The 18471-nt window shown below is 38.3% G+C and overlaps 1 protein-coding gene across 1 annotated transcript; it reads right to left on the bottom strand.

The window, feature by feature from the left end:
- Nucleotides 1-7178: 7178 nt before the first annotated feature.
- On the bottom strand, nt 7179-8240 carry ccl19a.2 (chemokine (C-C motif) ligand 19a, tandem duplicate 2). Its single transcript, XM_041999997.1, has 4 exons — nt 8097-8240; nt 7874-7988; nt 7675-7785; nt 7179-7572 (listed from the first exon to the last, which is right to left on the bottom strand). The coding sequence occupies exons 1-3, from the start codon at nt 8155-8157 to the stop codon at nt 7680-7682; spliced, it is 282 nt and encodes a 93-aa protein (XP_041855931.1). The 5' UTR covers nt 8158-8240; the 3' UTR covers nt 7179-7572; nt 7675-7679.
- Nucleotides 8241-18471: the final 10231 nt, after the last annotated feature.

The following is an 18471-nucleotide window of genomic DNA, read 5'->3' as shown; positions in this document are numbered from 1 at the left end:
TTATGAAAATTTGACTCAAAAAAGAGAAAAAACACTTTAAAGACAATTAGAAAACTTTGTTGATATCTGCAATGTGCCATAAGTAACAATTTGGCCAGTTTTTGCATATGTTTTGTGTTAATGTTTTCTTAGTTTGTTCTCTTGCTCTTGATGTTAATCTGTTTTTTTGTTTTTTTTTTTCTTATAGAGGTCGTTGGAAGTTTCTTTACAGGTGTAACAGCTGGTTGTTTGGTTTTTCTGTTTGGGTTTGATTGCACAGCTGTTGGTGTTGCTTTCTATCTATTGAATCTTTGTCTCCTTTTTCTTCTCCTCCTGCTCCTGCTGTTGTCATGATACTGGACAGGACAAGTTTTAAAGCAAGACAATTTGTGATGTTCATAAATATGGAGTAACTTTCCACTGAATTGATGTACTGTGATCAAGCTTGTGATTTACTCCATTTACAATCGTGGTCCCACATTACTGCATCACTGTCTGAAATGAAATGTATTGTTCAAAGAACATGATGTCAGATGAGGGTTATTGCAGCAACACCAACATATACAGCTGTGGCTTGAAGAGCTGTGGGAGGAAAATAATCTGGGATAACTTCTACTCTTACACAACTTCCTACTGGGAATTTTAGATCTAGTTTTCCTTCCTTGTTTCTTCTTCCCACAAGGTTTTTGATCAAATGTGGTTTTCAAATAAGGAATTATAGCATGAAAAGAACTCTCTTAATTTTGAGGTCTCTGTCATTGAAAATCTTTTTTTCCTTTTTTTACTCCCTTTGTTCAAAAAGGAGATGCTTCCATTGGTGGCAAACTATAAGGTTCACATGGGGTGTTTTGTTCTCATTTACATACATTACATGAGTTTTAATTCCCTTTTAACTTGGATCCTCTTTAAAAATATTAAAAATGACCATGTAAACACCCAGTTCCAAATGAAAACGGCTGTTTCAAATTAAACTTAAATCCAAAGTTTGTGGATTTTTAATCCAAATTAAATAATTCCTCAATCATGTATATGTTAATTCCACTTTAAATTAATTCGGGTCGTTCTATGCATGCTCGCTCTTTTGTCCTCTTGCGATGATGCACATACGATATTCTATCTCCCTTCTCCTCCTCAGCTGATAAAAGTAATGTGGTATGCTAGTATCGAGTTGCTGCTTAAAAACTATAATTAAAATCAAAGTGAAAGTGGTTTTCATTACGTGGTCTTTCAGGTTAGCCGTAAAGAAGGAAGTAAAGTTTGTTTTCTTCTGGTAGACATAAATACATCCTATCACAACCTTTCCCAAGATCTTAAGCAGAGCTTAATAAAGGGGATTAAACATGTTTTCCATGTAAACCTTAATTCAGAATTACCATTTGCATGTAAACTTGAAGGAGAATATTTTAATTCCAGATTATTTAATTCTGAATAATTAATTCTGAATTAAAAAACATCATGTAACCATGGCCATCGGTTACATGAGAGAGAGAACTGAAGGAAAATGAAAAGAATGGTAATCTGCTATTGATCTAGGCCTCTAAATCAAAAGGTTTTACAGATTACTCATCACCTTATCATCTCCTGCCACACTTTTCTTATGTTAAAGTAATACCATATAACTTTCCGACCTTAAAACTATTCTGACTTCTTTTGACGGTGGACTGACGTTCATGCAATTCCTGCAGCATCCTGAGGCTGACAGATTGCACTTCACACCTTTTCTGTTTTTCCAGAGCATCACATTACAGAAAATGAGTTTTCTCCGCAGGGTGGCAAGGCTCTCCCTTAGAGATAGGGTGAGAAGCTCGGTGATCCGGGAGGGGTTCAGAGTAGAGCCGCTGCTCCTCCACATCGAGAGGAGCCAGATGAGGTGGCTTGGGCATCTGGTCAGGATGCCTCCTGGATGCCTCCCTGGTGAGGTGTTTTGGGCACGTCCTACTGGAAAGCAGCTCCAGGGAAGACCCAGGACACGCTGGACAGACTACATCTCTCGGCTGGCCTGGGAACGCCTCGGGTTCCCTCCGGATGAGCTGGTGAATGTGGCCGGGGAGAGGGCAGTCTGAGTTTCCCTGCTTAGGCAGCTGCCCCCACGACCCGACTCCAGATAAGCGGCAGAAGATGGATGGATGGATGGATGGATGGATGGATGGATGGATGGATGGATGGATGGATGGATGGATGGATGGATGGATCACGTTACAGCTGCGTTTTATTTTATGGCACCACATCACATGCCAGCAACTGGATATCAACAGAGGGAAAAAAAAGAGAAGTGACTTAGCAAGAGATAAGACAAGAGTCAACATTAGACTGACCTTTACTGGTTGGAAAAGTTTAGAGAAGAGACAGGATGCAAGATGGATGTAAATGAAATGCCTAACTGTGGCAATATGACCATTTTGGAGACCTCTCCGGAACTGTCTGTACTAAAATCTCTCTACATTTTGTTCTGCTAGACTCTATCAGAGTTGACCTTTACAGATATTTTGTTCACATATTATACAATAATCCGCTGGAGGTTTAGAGCTAAGGCTGCCTTGTTCCAAAGGAAAATTCATATTCATCCAGTGCTGCTTTTATTCTTTAGGCAAACCTGATTTTTTTTTTTTTTTTTTTTATTTATGCAGTATCTCGTTTTCATTTCATTTAAGTAATTATTGTATTTATTTACCATGTATACTGTTAATTACACATCTCAACAAATCTCTTTTCTATGATGCCAAAAGTATTCAGCTAGACCCTGTGATTTACTCATTTCATTATGAGCATGTCATTTTCAAGAAGAGGCCTAAAAATAGGCTCCGTGCAGAGAGTTGAGGTCCTGCTTCTGTTTACAAAGGTACTGGGAGGCAGTCTGAGTCTAAGAGTTGACTTAATCCAGATCCGTCTGGCTAAAATCCAGGAGAGTCCTTTATAGAAGACTGCTCAGTGTGATGAAATATATTTGCAAAGAAAAATATATGACTTAGCTGAGTTTAGCATACCCCCTCAGTATGATAATGAAACACATCTTCTTTAACGTGTACATTTTAGTGAATGCTCCAGGGCATTTACTAAAATGTGAAAACCCTTCGGTTGATCTGTCACTTTTAAAATGTTTTGCAAAGATGAGAAAGATAAGAAAATCTGTACCTCCAGGTCTGTTCCACTTTGTCACTAAAAACCCGTTTAACTAGAAATAAATCAGAAACTTGCATTATGACTGCTCTGACATACTTCCTGGTCTGTTTTCTTGTTTTTATAAATGAAGAGGCATCTCTCTGGAAGAGCAGTGGTTCCTGGGAAAGTGATTCCTTTGTCTGTAAAGTATAACTTTCTCTTCCTCCATTTCCCCATTTGAGGAAGTCAGCTGGAATCTGTGTTTTCAGTTACTGCCATTAAACAGATTGCATTGAAATTTATTTATTTTTTCCTCCCAGATTAACCTTTGTGCAAATGCGTGCAAATCTAGATTAATTATTACTTTTAGCCCCACACATTTGAGCCAATAGAGCCCTTGCATAACTACTTTCATTTTCTTGGAAGTCACAAATTGGATGTGTGCCTTATCTGTTCCTGTATTATCTGGGACTTTCCCTGCTAAAGCAATTACAGTAAAATTTAAAGAGTTGTCTGACCTGATGGTTTGCTGCAGGAAAAAAGCCTGGCAGGGATCCGGAGTCCTTACAAACTGGATGGATTCAGTGAAGTGTTACAGGAACTTTATATCTGTATCCCAGACTGGCAGGAAAGAACATGTTTTCCCATCCCTGAGATGCCCTCTAAGATTGTGTTTAAGTGGTATGCTGACAGAAACGGCTGTGCACACAGCCACCTTTGTTAATGTCAGGGGAGGTGCAAAGGTCATGCTTTTGAATAAAATTTCATTATAAAAACTGAGAATATTGCAGTGAAGAATAATAAAATGAGGAAACCAAACTTTTAGCTTGTAAAACCCTCTCAGGACCCTGCAGCGTTACTGTTTAGCTACATTTCCTTTGGATTATATGGCCATAAATAACCTCTTTCACCTCATATGTGGATTTTTTGACCTGTTGCTAGTGTAAAATGAATTCTCTAACATTTACTGTATATGCTGAAACAAATCTTTAATGATCATGTTTTTCTGTGAATGTTATTCCTGATCTAGACTTTTGTTTTATTTTGTGTTCTGGGAATTTTTCAAAAATCTAGCAGAAGGTACCGTACGCTCCCGCCAGCGTCCACCTAATTTTTCTTTGATGTGTTTGCGTCTTCTTTGGTAAATACCACTCCATGGTTTTCCCCACACTGATTACGGCTGCACAACAGATAAATACTCCATTATAAAATAATAATGGTCTGGTGTGGTGGAGGGAACGACACACCTTTGTGTGCTTTGTGTGAGGGTAAGAAAGGATAAGATCATGAAATCAAACTTTATAAAGCACTTTTAATACAATAGCATAGAAAAGTGCTTTACATTATAAAAACTGTTTTTGAATATATATATATATATATATATATATATATATATATATATATATATAAACACAAACCTTTACACACTCAAGTATAAAGTTCAAGAACATGATGATGTGTGTGCTTTTTCACACTCTCAGAACGCATATATACAACCCCCACCTCTCTCTGCACAAGCATAAGCTCTGATTTTTATTTTCTGTCTCTTTATCCGGAATCAATATAAAAACATAAAAGGAGACAAACATCTTAAGATAAACATCTGGCTTGATGCTGAGGTGAGGAAACAATATCTTGGGGATCCGTTCACACCAGGAGTTGCCTCACCAAGGACCACGGAGGGCGTCACCACAGGAAAGCGCCCAGATCAGGGCAGGCCAGGGCCCATACCACAGCCAGGGCTGCAGTGCAGGGCCCCACCAATCACCCCGACCAGGGCAATCTCTCCACAGCAACGACCTCGCAGACGCCACAAACGACCCCGTAGGTCAACGAATGACTGAGAGAATACAGCAGGATGAGAATGAGGTTCCTTTCTGGTTCTAAGCTAAAGAAACACAATAAGTGATTGGGGACCAGAGTTGATTGGCTACAAGTTGTAGAGACAGATTGATTTTAAGAAGTATTATGTTCTCTTCCGTGTTTTGACACCATGTGGTGTCCCAGTCCTCCCAATGGCCAGTCCCTTTGGTCCCCCCAGAGCATTTCAATCATGCTGAGGTCTGAAACAAGCCCATATCATCAGCTTTCCACCACCGTGCTTGACAGCTGGTACAAGCCATTATACTTATATACTGTATATGATAAACTCTGCATCTCATCCTTCTAGATGTTTGGTGTTCTGTTCAGGAACAACTTTGCAAACCTAGATCATGTTCTTTTCTTGAGAGAACAAGCCAGAGTTGTTCTAATTGTACGCTTGTGAACTTTAACGTTTACATGCTAACTGAAGCCTGGAGAGTTTGAGACGTAGTTTTTGGGAGGTTTTGCAGTTTCTCTGAGCATAGCATAATCTTTTGTTGGGCTGGACCAGCTGGGAAATTTATTCCTAGGAAGACTGACAACAGTCATGATTGTCATTTCCTGCAAATAATCTTGTCAGATGGACTCTAGATAGATGGGAAATTACCTTAGTACTTGCTTGTCTGAGATCATTGTTGATGTCTTTCCACCTCGGCACTGTGTTCACACATGTGAATGCTGCAGACCAGAAAACTACAAAAATGCTTTTAAAGAGGTGCTTCTATTTGCTAACGATCAATTGATGAAGCGAATTTATTTGCTGAATCTGGCTTTTATTAACCCTCATAATTCCTATGGAATCCGTGAGGGTGGATTTTATGTTTCCTCTGCCTGTTTATGTTTCATCTGTCTTAACTGATGGCAAGCAAATACAGTCTGACTGTATTCACCATTCCCAGTACACAAATTTTTGGGATTTGGATGTTTTGGGATATGACCTCTGTGAAAGTGAAACTGAGGTCAGTTTTGGCTCTAAAAACAAATCTGTTGATCCATTTAGTGTAAAAGCTGTTGTAAATAAATGCTCAGGAGGTTTGTCTTTTGTGATGTGTGGGTGGTCGAGGGGGTGGACAGACCAGTAAACACTGTGAGAAACTCCACAGGTGGTGGAATACTTAAACCATAATTCTTTGACTTTTGTCATGAGGAGGACAAGCAGAGTCAAAGAGACTTCCTGTTGAATGCTGAGATAAATCAATATTTCCAGTAAAGTTAGAACTTGCTCATCTCATAACACTCCAACAGAGGCCTTGTGTTGTACAGACATTTTTTATACAAAGCAAATTCCCCAAAAGTTAAGACACTGTGTAAAATGTGAATAAAAACAGAATCTAATGGTTTAATCAACCCATATTTTATTCCCAGTAGAACATACCAGTGGTTGAAACGGAGACATTTTACCATTTCATGGAAAAAATGAGGTCATTGTAAATCTATAGCAGAATTTTTCATGTAATTCCTGCAGCTGACTCTTTACTGGAATCCAAAGACGTAGCATTATTTTCAAGATGTTTGATAAGTCCTGCTAAAACAGCACTAAACAGAAGTATCGCTCACGCAAAAGAAAAGTTAAAGCAAAGATCTTCAAAGAAAAAAATCCAGGAAGTCCAGTGAATTTAGCATTACCAGTAAATAACCTAACTAAAAACTACTTAAGATGGCTACAGCAGAAACGACCTCCTGTACCTTTTTGTCTTGCAGCTTCTTGAAGAAGCTTTTGGCTGAACACACTGTCATTTCTTCATTGTGCAAATGGTGTGAAGAATTGTCTATTATGTTCATGCTGCTGCACCAACAAATGGTTGCAAAGCAAAATGCACTTTCCATAATGGACTTATAGAAGGTGTGCAACATTTTGGTGCAGACAATGAGAGACCTTTGCCTTCTCCTACATTTATATGCATACTTTCTTCCCTCCTTCATGCTACCTTTATTATTCAAGCATCACTATTAAATATCCTTTTTTGCTTGCTATATTTATGTTCATATTTAGGTAAAAATGTGTTTTTACACATTTCTTACTCTACTGATTGATCCCTCCTCCACTACACTGGCCTTTGGAGCTCAAAGTTTCTTGTTTCATTCAAATATTTGCTTGAATTGTGTCTAATGCCAGTTAAATGTGCACATCTTAACATTGTCAAGTGTTTCTGATGATGAAGAAACATCAGAAAAAACTTAATATGATAAAATAAAATATATTTGTTTCATACTGAAAAGAAAATAGGCAACCAGGATTTACAAAATCATATATAATTTTATTTTTGACTCAACATTAGCTTTTAAACAATCTCATCACAATTTCTTGGCAAGAAAACAGCAACAATTTTCTTTTCCTAAGCAGCATACAGTACTTTGATGAAACTAAAACAGTCAGTTTCAGCCTTCGCAGATACATTTCACTCAAACAGGAGGATCAAACAAGCTTTCTACAGCTGATGTCACTGAGCTTTATTTTTTTCCTTTCAACCAAAATTCCCCAACAAACACCATAAATGAAAAGAAACAGAACTTCTGAAGCCACTTTCAGGTCAGAGCAAACAGAAAATCATTATAAATATGATGATTGGTCACAGGTTTAATCTGAAATGTTCAGACTTCAGCCGCCTTCTCCCCATCTTCTCTAAACAGCTGAAAAATAAAAACAAAGCAGTGAGTGATTATCTCACTTGCTAAATGCAACTCAAGGTCATTTGTGTCCGACTGTAAGATACAGTTATTTTAATAATTTACCTTGTTTACTGTGCTTTTGCTTTGGCGTTCAAAATAGCAATGGTGCGTTGCACCCATGGATAGTCTTTGGCAGGGACCACACACAGTGTTTTGCCCGTCTTTGTTAAGAACCTAAGAAGAAGATTGAGAAGTGGGATTACACATCTGACAAAGAATCTGTAAAATAGGACATATGAACATTGTTTGGATTGATGCTTACACAGTAGCACTGATGGCGCAGCCCTTCCCTTCCTCCTGAATAATGTAGCTCACAAGGTTGGTAGCACGCAAACGTTTGTCACTAACCCTCAGACAGCAGTCCACCGGCATCTCAGCTGCAGGAACACAAAGAAACAGATGAAATGTCATTTAATGCAGGATTTAAGCTGGAAGTTCCCATGCAACCTGCACACTCTCAAAGCTGCACATATGAGTCTTCTTACCTGCTGCAAGCCCCAGGCAGATGACACCCAGCAAGATCAGAGCTGCAACTCGAGAGGCCATGTCTCTGTTTCTTCGTAGGTCTGGTCTCAGCTTATCTGCTTCAGCGAGTCTCTTCAGGAGAGTGAAGGTGCTGTTGTGATCCAAAGAGCGAGCTGCAGGTGCATTTATACAGGTGTTCAACAGAAAGTGAAAGTCTGAACCACACTCACTGACTGGAAGTGGGAGAGGTTTGGCACCAGATTCACATGTGCCAAATCAGATTAACAACTTTTCTTCTCAAATTATCGCCAACCATCTCCAGGAATGTTTTTTTTTTATCCACCCCTGAGGCCAGACAGGACTGAATAAGTTTTTGTATATTTTTCTGCTCTATGATGCATTACAGAAGCTACTGATGCCTATGCAGACATTCACCATCTTGCCATTTTGCAGCTGGGAGCCTTTTATCTGCACTTTTAGAAAATATGGAAATATTTTAGGTCATGTTTTTGTTTAAATTTCTTTACAAACTTCTCAACACCACTGTGTTTACACAGTGTAAAATCTCACAAGTTGCTTTTATTAAAGCAACACCACAAAACTTTCAGAGCTTCTTACTCGGTTTAATGACATTCATTGTGAAAATTTCTGCAGCTGTCGTTAACCGGCAGCATCCTGAGGCCGGGAACCTGCAACTTCACGACTTTGTTTTCCTGCTGGGGGCATTGTGCTATAACGTTGTTATGTAACTGCGCTTCAAACATTGGCTCATTACAGCTAAAGCTCTACTTTGTGCAGAAGTGTTCGGTTTCATAATTACTCCATGTGCAAACTTTTGCATGATGTTCCTGATTCAAAACTCAGCTGGAGCCTTTCTAGCTGGTGCAGAGCTTCACAATGAACGTTTGGAGAACCATTTAATTTGAATCAGGTATTTCAGCAGGCAAACATCTAAAACCTGCAGGACACTGGCCCAAGAGGTCTGGGGTTGGTGATCCCTGGTCTAAACTGACTGTATGTGTGTGTGTATATGGTAACCTATCCCTCATGATGGATTTACAATCTGTCCAGAGGAATTTTTTTCCTCTAAACCAGAGTTTTGGTGGTTTTAAAGAAAGAGTATATTCATATATATATATACTGTGGCTGTGAAAAAAAAATAACGCATTAACTGAGGTAACTAATTTATGTAATTAAGTGCGTTAATATTTTTAACTCATGCACAGCTTACAAGCCCAATACATCCGTCATTTCTCTGTTATGTCGGCGGGACATGGAGGTGTCTAGAGGTAAGAGATAAGACCTGCTGACTCAATGGATGGATTTGAGAATAAAATAACATTGATGGAACAACACATGGCCGTCACCTCCGTGGTGGATGATGGTGTTTTAACACCCACACTTTTCACATTGAGAGGGTTCCACACCCGCACTTTTTTTCTTCCTTTTCCTGCATTGTGCACAAACATGGCTGGTCTAGCAGCTCTCTGGCTTTCTCTGTCTTCTCCTCCTCTCCACCTCCTGTTTGTGAATCACAATGTTTTGATGGTGGTCAGCTGATTGGCTTTTCTCTTGTAGCGTGTATTTATCGTTCAGGTGAGAAGGAGGAACTTGTGGTTCATGGTTCATACCAGCATGTATTTACACCATAGTATTGTTTTTGGCAGGAACTTCTCTAACTGAGTAGCTGACAGCTGGTGGAAAGGATTTATACTTCAGTTATGCAGGGGCGGGTCTAGAAAAGTTTTGAAGGGGATTCAGGCAGGAGTACTGACCAGGAGAAAGGGGGCACAAATGAGACCTTTGTGTTTTACCTTCAGTTATCAACATCTGGTGGTTTTGTGACAGAAATTATCACCATGTGATCATGTGTAGATGGTTGGTGAGATGATGCTGCATGAATACAAGGAAACAAAGCCATTTTTAAATCTTTATCTTGTCTTTATCGATGGTTCACCCTCATCCTATCCTTTGAACTCAAAGTGGTGACAGTGTGGTCTGGGGGATTTTTTTGGGGATGTATAAACAGGCAGCGCTTCAGTTTGTGTGAAAGATGTTTGTTTGTTTGAGTGTTTATGCATGTGCATGCATGCATGCACAGAGATTACAATCAGGGATTAGTGGCAGTTGTTGAGCAACAAGAGATAAATCTTTACCGCAACAAGCAGGCAGTTTGCCAAGAATGATGAAACCATGTGAAGACTGTGAAAGACAGGATATGAGAAACTTTTTTCCACTGGAAGTTCAGTTTATCACCAATACATTAAAGTTACCTTAAAATCAATTCATTAACACCCATGAGCTGCATAGTATGACGTCTTCCACATCAGCTATGAGATTTTATGGGTCATCTTGCTGCCCAGTGAGCTGCAAACAACTGAGACATCTATTGCAGAGAAATGGAAAGCTTTACAGTTTCTTTTTTTTTTTTTTTTTGCACAATCAAGAAGTTTATTTAAAAAAAAAGATAAATTCTGAGTGGTGAAAGAGTGAACAATAAAATACCCCCTTTCAAACCACCTGTGGTTTACTAGTCTAAATACTGTCATGAGGTTAGTTTCAACAACCAAATAGTTTCATGTTAGAATGAAATGCTGAGATTTCTGCTGTCTGTGTGGCAGAACCAGGGCATAAATATTTAGGGAAATAAAACTGGCATTGCGGTGCAGCGGTTAGCGTTTTTACGTCATAGCAGTAAAGTTCCTTATTTGAACTTGCTGCTCAGCTTTTCTGAATGAACTTTGCATGTTCTCCTCTTTCCTGTTGTGGTCTTTTTTCTGGTTTCCTCCCACAGTCCAAACATCCTGCATTAGAGTTAAATCCATCTCTGTGTTTGGAAAATGATAAAAGACAGCATAGTAACTGGAAAGATGGATGGATCTTTACGGCAGATTTAGATGCTAATGAAAACATTTGTGGCTCTGGTATCTTAAGCTGTCATGGGTAATTTGTGGCCTCTCCTGCAGCCGAAGATCACGTGCTACGTGAAGCTACACGAAGCGGTGTAGATTCATTGTAAATGGGGCGCATCGATGTGAAGCTGGTTATCTTAGAGCAGCAGCAAACTGGGTCAAATGACGCTCTCAGGCTTGAAGCAGACATGAAAATGTGTTCAGTTTAGATCAAGTGCTTCTGTTTCAACAAAAGCTTTACAAGCCAGTTTTTTTCAGCTTTCTCATTTCTCACACTCATTTCTCAAGCTTTACCTTGTGGTTTTTTTCCAGGAAGTCCTTAATTGTTAATTAATATATTAGCTTCCTTCAACACCAGCAGTGACTCATGTAAATCCACATACTAAGGGATTTGTGAATAATTAATCTTTTAACTGAGATACTGAAGCTTAAACTTGTTTCATGTTAAAGAATCAATAAAAAAAAAATCATGTTTAACCCACAAACTTTGTTTCTCTACTGTAGATGTGAACTGAAACTGGTGACCTGTCCAGGGTTTACCCTGCCTCTCATCTGCTAAAGGCCCCGCGACCCTTCATTGGACGAAGCGGTATGGATGTATGGATGGATGGATGGATGGATGTATGGATGGATGGATGGATGGATGGATGGATGGATGGATGGATGGATGAATGGATGGATGGATGGATGGATGGATGGATGGATGGATGGATGTATGGATGGATGGATGGATTAGGCTGGACTATCATTTTCAGAATACGAGATCAACAAACACAAACACAAACAAGAGAGTATGGTGCGTTTATACATATGTATTTATAAAAACATCCCTCATGTCATAACTTGAATAACAAGTCATAACAGGAATAAAAAATTCAAATGCAAATGTATACAGTGCACAGCTATACCTCGGTTGGAACCAGTGCTTATTTGACTTCTTGTTGCTTTTCTATCATCCCCAACCAGTCTGCCCAGTATCCCAGTAGATCAGCAGTTTCTGAAATAGTCAGACCAACATTCATGCCACATTCAAAGCCAGTTAAATCTCCTTTCTCCCTCATTCTGATGCTCAATTTGAACTTCAGCAAGTCGTCTTCACCACGTCTACATGACTACATGTATTGAGTTGCTGCCATGTGATTGGCTGATTATAGATTTGTGTTAATGTACTCCTAATAAAATGTTGGTGAGTGTATAACTGACAGATTGAAGCTTTTATTCATTTTAATTGATTTCACAACTTTCCTATAGATGCAGCTGCACATATTGAGCAGAGTGTTTATATTAAGTGTGTTTCACAAAGACAGGCGTTGCTGCAAACGTTGACCCAACTAGTGAAAAAGGGTGAAATGGTGCATAGAGCTGTGTTGTTTCATGATAATCCTGTGTGCATTCTTTACATAAAAGCTACAGTGATTTGGAGTGGTTGTTAAATGAAAAATGAGCAGTGCTTAAAGGTATGAAACAAAAGATACCAACATGTCAAAATACAAAGAAAGTGTGCATGAACTTTGTTATTGAGGCTTGATCCATGCATTCATTCACTGCTGTGAATGCCCGGAGGACAGCCACCTCCTCTTCTGGCACTGTCAGTTGCACAGCTTGTGTTTTCTGACCCGCTTCTTGTCTTGTTTATATTACTTACCATGTACTGTGAAAACTGAAAACTACTCTGTATGCCTCTTGGGGACAAATAAGTTTTTTTTTTTTAACTGAATAGATTCAACCATCCATGAGTGCAGTTCCCACCAAGATGAAGAACAGGAAAACCAAAGATTCACGTGGTTTTCAGGAAAGCAAAACCAACGTCATAGGTTAAAATTTACTCTGAAATAGAGGTAAAGAGGCGAGCATTCATTCGTGGAGTGTGGAGGCAGCAACAAAGCCCAGAGGCCATTGTAATAGAAACCTAGTAACTTCACAAGAACTCAGTTCAGAGTTTTAGGCTGTGCAGCTGCAGAGCTCAGAGCATGGGAGAGATTTTTAGTTGCAAAGCTTTTCAGTGTGCAGTTTGCTGTGTTTGCAGCAGCTGAGCGACATTACCAACAACAAAAAAAGTACAATGCTGCAGACTGTAATCGAGAACACTTTTACACTTTTTCCTTCTATTTCCCATGGAAACTATTATGGGATGCCATTGCTGTAAGGTCATATGTCAGGTGCACTCATGGACTTGAACAGTACACAAAGTAGCTTTGTTTAAAGTTTTTATTGGAACTAAATGGTATTTCTTCCATCTGTCAGCGAGTAACACTAGATGTTAAGAGTGGAATTCTTTTTTTTAATCAAACATATGCTATTTTGCGAAAGATTAAATGTGTTTTCAACAAGTCCGACTGTTCCAAGTGTTAGCTGTCAACAACTCATGCAGTGTCTTTAAAGAGATGACAACTGCTCACAGTTAAAGTTCATGTCAGATGTCTTTTTTATTTAGCTGGAATGTAGATTTCTCTATCAGATTATTTGGAAGAAATAAGAAACAGTTTGGGATGAAGAAACAAGTCTTCTGGGCAGCGAAAGCAAATGTTTTGTTATGCAAGCGTCAAACTGTCGCTGTATGTGACATCTGGTGAGAGGCCATACGAGAATCCAGCTTTATTTGCATTTGCAGTTACAACTGTTCTTCTTCTCTATTGCTGAATATATTTGTTGAAATGAAACCCCTTACATATGAGACTCTTTTCTCTGGAAATGTCATGAACTGTTTCTGACGTGTTTTAAAGTCACTGACTCACTGCTGTAGAGGAAGTGAACTTGACTGTTGTCTGCTTCAAACAGACCCTTTATCAACAACTCTGCAATTAAACTAATACACTGTGATTTTCTTTTCAGTTTGCTGGGCTGTGATGGATAATTAAGTACAGTTACTCTGCATAAAGAGCCATTCAGAATCTAGAGTTTCGTTTTTAGGTATCGTTTCTCAGCATCACACATTTATTGTTAGCTTCATGTTCGGGCTTGTTTTCGAGGGTTTTGAAGTGAGACGTCTGCGAGACGTCTGCTCTCATTTACTGGAGCATTGTTGTTCTTGTTTTTTATTTGCACAATTATCTAGATGGTGAGAAATTTACACCATGCAGCAATTAGTCTGTCTTGGGAATGTTTTCCTGAATGCTTGCTGATACAAGTTAGAGATGGTCACTGAAACGTGCATGGGATTTCTTTTCTCCCAAAGATTTAAATAAGTTAAAGTAAGTAAAAGAAAAAAAATGCAAGTTAAAATGCTGCCGTTGGGACCTTGAGAGCCGTAATCCCACATGGTTTTAGATGTTTACCGTTTTCAACAGACCTAATTCAGATGAAAGAGTGACTGTGCAGAACTTGATGATCTGTTAGATCCATTTAATTTGAATCAGGTGTTTTAGAGCAGGGAAACATCTAAAACCTGCAGGACAGCGACTCTCTGGGACCGTACCCACCTACCTCTGGGTTAGAGGAAATAAATCCCCCTGGACAGATCATAAATCCATCGTAGGCCTAACATGAGGAAAAGGTAACCATGCACACAAGGTCGGTTACGGCGTTACTGCTGTAGATGCCGCGTAGACTCGACGCGCACCTCTTCCAGACCAGACGTGCACCTCTGCTATGCAGATGGTTACGTGGAAGTAGTCCCTTGTGATTGGTCAGTTTGGGATTATGTATTTCTGGATTTTCTCCCTCAATTTGAAGGGTAACTGTCATTTTTAAAATAACACCCAATGGATAAAGCTAATGAAAGTCTGATCGAATTATTTCTTTGTTTGCTTCCACAAGCATGGTCACTGCTGCAGCATCCTCAGTTTCCTCATCAAGCTCATCTGCTCCACCTGGGCCTCCTTGATTACACATCATTCCCACCTGTCCGCTCTCCTACTTACACCCTCTCTTGTCTTTGCTTCCCTGCCAGATGGTCAGCATTGTTCTCCTTGTGGATATCCAGTGTTTTCCCCTGTCTCTAGATTCCTGTGAATGACCCTGTTTTGCTGCTAGGATTCCCTTGTGTCTACATCCACATTGGAAATTTTCTTGCCCATTGCCTGTCTGGACATCGACCCTGTTTTGGAAAGACCACCGAGCCCTGCCGACCCTGATAAGCAATCTAATCTCCGCCTCTTCGTGAATGACCCTTGCCTGCCTGATTACTACATTTTTGGATTGCAGATCCCGGGATTGTTTCAGGAGTTTTTGTTCCACTGCAGCTCAGGAACCTGCCTCCAGTCTCTGTAGGACTGCATCTGGATTTTTCCCTGCATTCCCCCGGTTTCAATAAACCATCCCTTGTTTTAATCTCCATCATTGTGTGTGTGTGTGTGTGTGTGCGGCTGAATTTCCGGGTCCTCCGTGATAACTCATTACAATGCAGGACCTTTTCTGATGCTACCTCCAAATGCACCTCAGTGTCAGACCAAGATGTTTCACAACAGAGGTTTAAAAGTTATATAATTAATACAGTTTTTGAGCTCAAACATTGTTTAAGGCTTTACTGTTCCAATCTGTAAGTTACTCCATTTTGCACTATGTTGGGATGTTATAGATGTGATATTGTAAAATATACATTTACAGGGAAATGGGAAGGAGTGGATGGTGGCATTATACTTCCAGAAGTCCAGGTTTAGGCACCATCTGAACCAGTTAACCGAGTTATTACATTTTTAATGTAGGAATAAAAAAATCCTGGTTATGATTGGGATTATATGAAAAAACCCACAAAAAACGTATTTTCTGGTGAGACTGGGCTGCTAGTTGGAGTTTGGTTTGGAAGTTGTATTTCTGGATCTCCCCCAGGATCTAAATGCATATTAAAACTTAATGATGACTTTTGAAATTATGGTGTCAAAAGTAAGAAAAATCCAAATTTTTTTAAAAATGAATTTTAATTCCCCTTCAGCTGCCCAGACAAAGTAGATTATCAGGTCTGGTGTGAACTGGCATCACTTCATTGAGTAATAATTTTCCACACATGGGGAATTTTCCAATGCCAAGCCCTAAAACTTCACAAAAGAATCTGCTCGTGATTCAGGGTTTCCGTGTACACGTTATTACAAAAGATTCAACTGACAGAAGTCGGTGTTTCAGAGGGGGTGGGCAGGAAACTGGAGCACAACAATCATGTTTATTTCATCATTTCTATTCTCTTCAGCTCAGTAGTGTTTATATGATGGCAGTTCTCACAAAAAATGTCTTCTGGAGGCATTTTCCAGAACTTTAAAGCTCAAGTAACTATTTATGTTTGGAAAAAAGCAGGACAACTGAAGTATGACATCAAAGTGTAACACTAACCAGCTGAGGTTTCTGTGGTTGTGGTTCATCAGTCGCCCCACACAGCAGCTTTGATCCTCGTTAGATAAGATCTGCTGCCTTCTAGTGCCTCTTACTGAATATTACAATGTTTTTCAGTGAAATACAGGCTGTTGCTACCACAGCGCCCCCTTACTACAGTCTATGGAGGTGGCTAGGATGCAGCAGGCTGCAGATATTTCACAAACTTTTTTTCTTGACTCAGATGGTAAATGGTCTGTATTTATATAGCGCTTTACTGTACCTGGAATGATACCCAAAGCTTTACATCATACATCACATTCACCCATTCACACACACATTCACACACTGATGGCGGAAGCTGCCATGCAAGACGCTCGACCACGACCCATCAGGAGCAATTAGGGGTTTGGTGTCTTGCTCAGGGACACCTCAGCGTGTTCTTGACAGGTCGAGGATCGAACCAGGAACCCTCAGGCTACAAGATGATCTGATATATATATATATATATATATATATATATATGTGTGTGTGTGTATATATATATATATCTTTTGGGTAAAAGGGTTTTCTGAATTAATCATACTATTTAAAAAAAAACTAGGGTTATTTATTTATTTAGTAAAATTATGTCATCAATTTAGGAAAATTTTTTTTGTTTGTTTGGTTTTTTTTATTGAAATGATGGATTTCTTTCTTTTAAGCGAATGCATTATGGTCCCTTATGTTTCATATCAGTATATTTAAAATACACATGAAGGTCGTGCATTCTGTGAAGATGATGGTTAACCTAGACCAGGGGTGTTCAACCTGCGGCTCGGGAGCAGCAAGTGGCTCTCTGGAGCTTCCACAGTGGCTCTTAATACGAGGCTAAAAATGCTAAAGAACTAAGTAATGTTTTTAAATATGGATATAATAACAAATGCAGGTTTTCAACTTATTTACAGTTTTTTTCATAGAATAATTGCATTGAATTTTCACAATATAATGACTCTATAAATACCTGTAATATATTTTTAATCTATTTATCTTGTCTTTAGGTTGGAAATATCTCATCCCCCTAGGTAAGTGTTTATATAAAATAGAAATAAAAATGTGGTTTTTCAAAAATGAAAACTTATTTCCTATATTAGATATTTATCAAAAGTTGTCTCATAAAATTAGCATCTTTAAACCAGTTTTATTTAGCTGGGCTGAGGGGAAAATGTCTCTGGACTGTAAAGGTTGCAGAGCCCTGGTCTAGACTGCTGAATCCTCTCAGAAAGAAAGCACCAGCACCTGTTCTGTTGGTTATACATGTAAAGTTTTGAGGCACACCTAAAAAGCTTTAAGCATTATTTAAATGTAGTGTGTTAAAGTTGTGCTGGTCCCTAAACATCAACCTCATTTATATAACAAATATATTGGCTGTATTACAAGTGAAGGCTAGTTTCATAGTTTAAATGAGCTGTTGCACATTTTTCCTTCTGTTTAATTTTGTTATGTTATCAGTTATTTATATTTTCATGTACAATAGATCTACACTGTATTTAATATATATAATGCAATATTTCTAGTAAAAAATATGACAGTTTAGCATAATTACCATCTTTATCTGCTTGGGGAAACATGTTCAAATTTGTTCTAAATAATTAATTGATTTTGTTCTCTAGTGACATTAAAAAAATGTTTAAATAATATAAATCAGGCACACTTTATTTTGAATGCATGCATTTTGCTCTGGTTTGACTTAAAAAAAAATTTACTTTTAAAAATATAAAAAAATATTTATTAGAAAAATAAATTAATGAAAAAAAATTAGGAAATTATTAAAATACAACAAAGTATTTTTCTTAAAGGTGGAGTAAAAAGACATTAAAATAATTGTTTACTTTAATTAGATACTTGTATGTAATGTTTAGAAAATCTAAAAGACACAATATGTTTTTGCCAGCATGTTTGTGGAAGAGTTATTTGATTATATACTGATTAAATCTGAAAATTATCTCCTGCATTGAAATGTAGGTTTTTCTCAAATAACTTAAAACGAGACTTAATTAATATTTTACTTTTTAAAATAACTTATATATAAAAAAGTTAAAAGTTCTTATCTCTGTTAATTTGAACTGAAAATAGATCATGAACATTTTTAAGAGGTGTTACAAAAACTTCTCCAAGTGGCTTTTAGATTAAAATTAGCAGGAATTTTTATTTGTATAAAAATGGATCAAATTATATTTTATTTAATTAATTTTATTGCCTT

Source organism: Melanotaenia boesemani, chromosome 11, assembly GCF_017639745.1.
Source record: "Melanotaenia boesemani isolate fMelBoe1 chromosome 11, fMelBoe1.pri, whole genome shotgun sequence".
In the NCBI taxonomy this organism is placed as follows: Eukaryota; Metazoa; Chordata; class Actinopteri; order Atheriniformes; family Melanotaeniidae; genus Melanotaenia; species Melanotaenia boesemani.
This window is presented reverse-complemented; position numbering and strand designations above follow the sequence as displayed.

Bases quoted from the DNA above. Each gene is read 5' to 3' on its own strand.
- ccl19a.2 (XM_041999997.1), bottom strand. From the start codon at position 8,157: ATGGCCTCTCGAGTTGCAGCTCTGATCTTGCTGGGTGTCATCTGCCTG. The intron at 7,989-8,096 runs GTAAGAAGACTC...GTGTTCCTGCAG, and splicing joins CTGCCTGGGGCTTGCAGCAG to CTGAGATGCCGGTGGACTGC. The intron at 7,786-7,873 runs GTAAGCATCAAT...TCTTCTTCTTAG, and splicing joins TGCGCCATCAGTGCTACTGT to GTTCTTAACAAAGACGGGCA.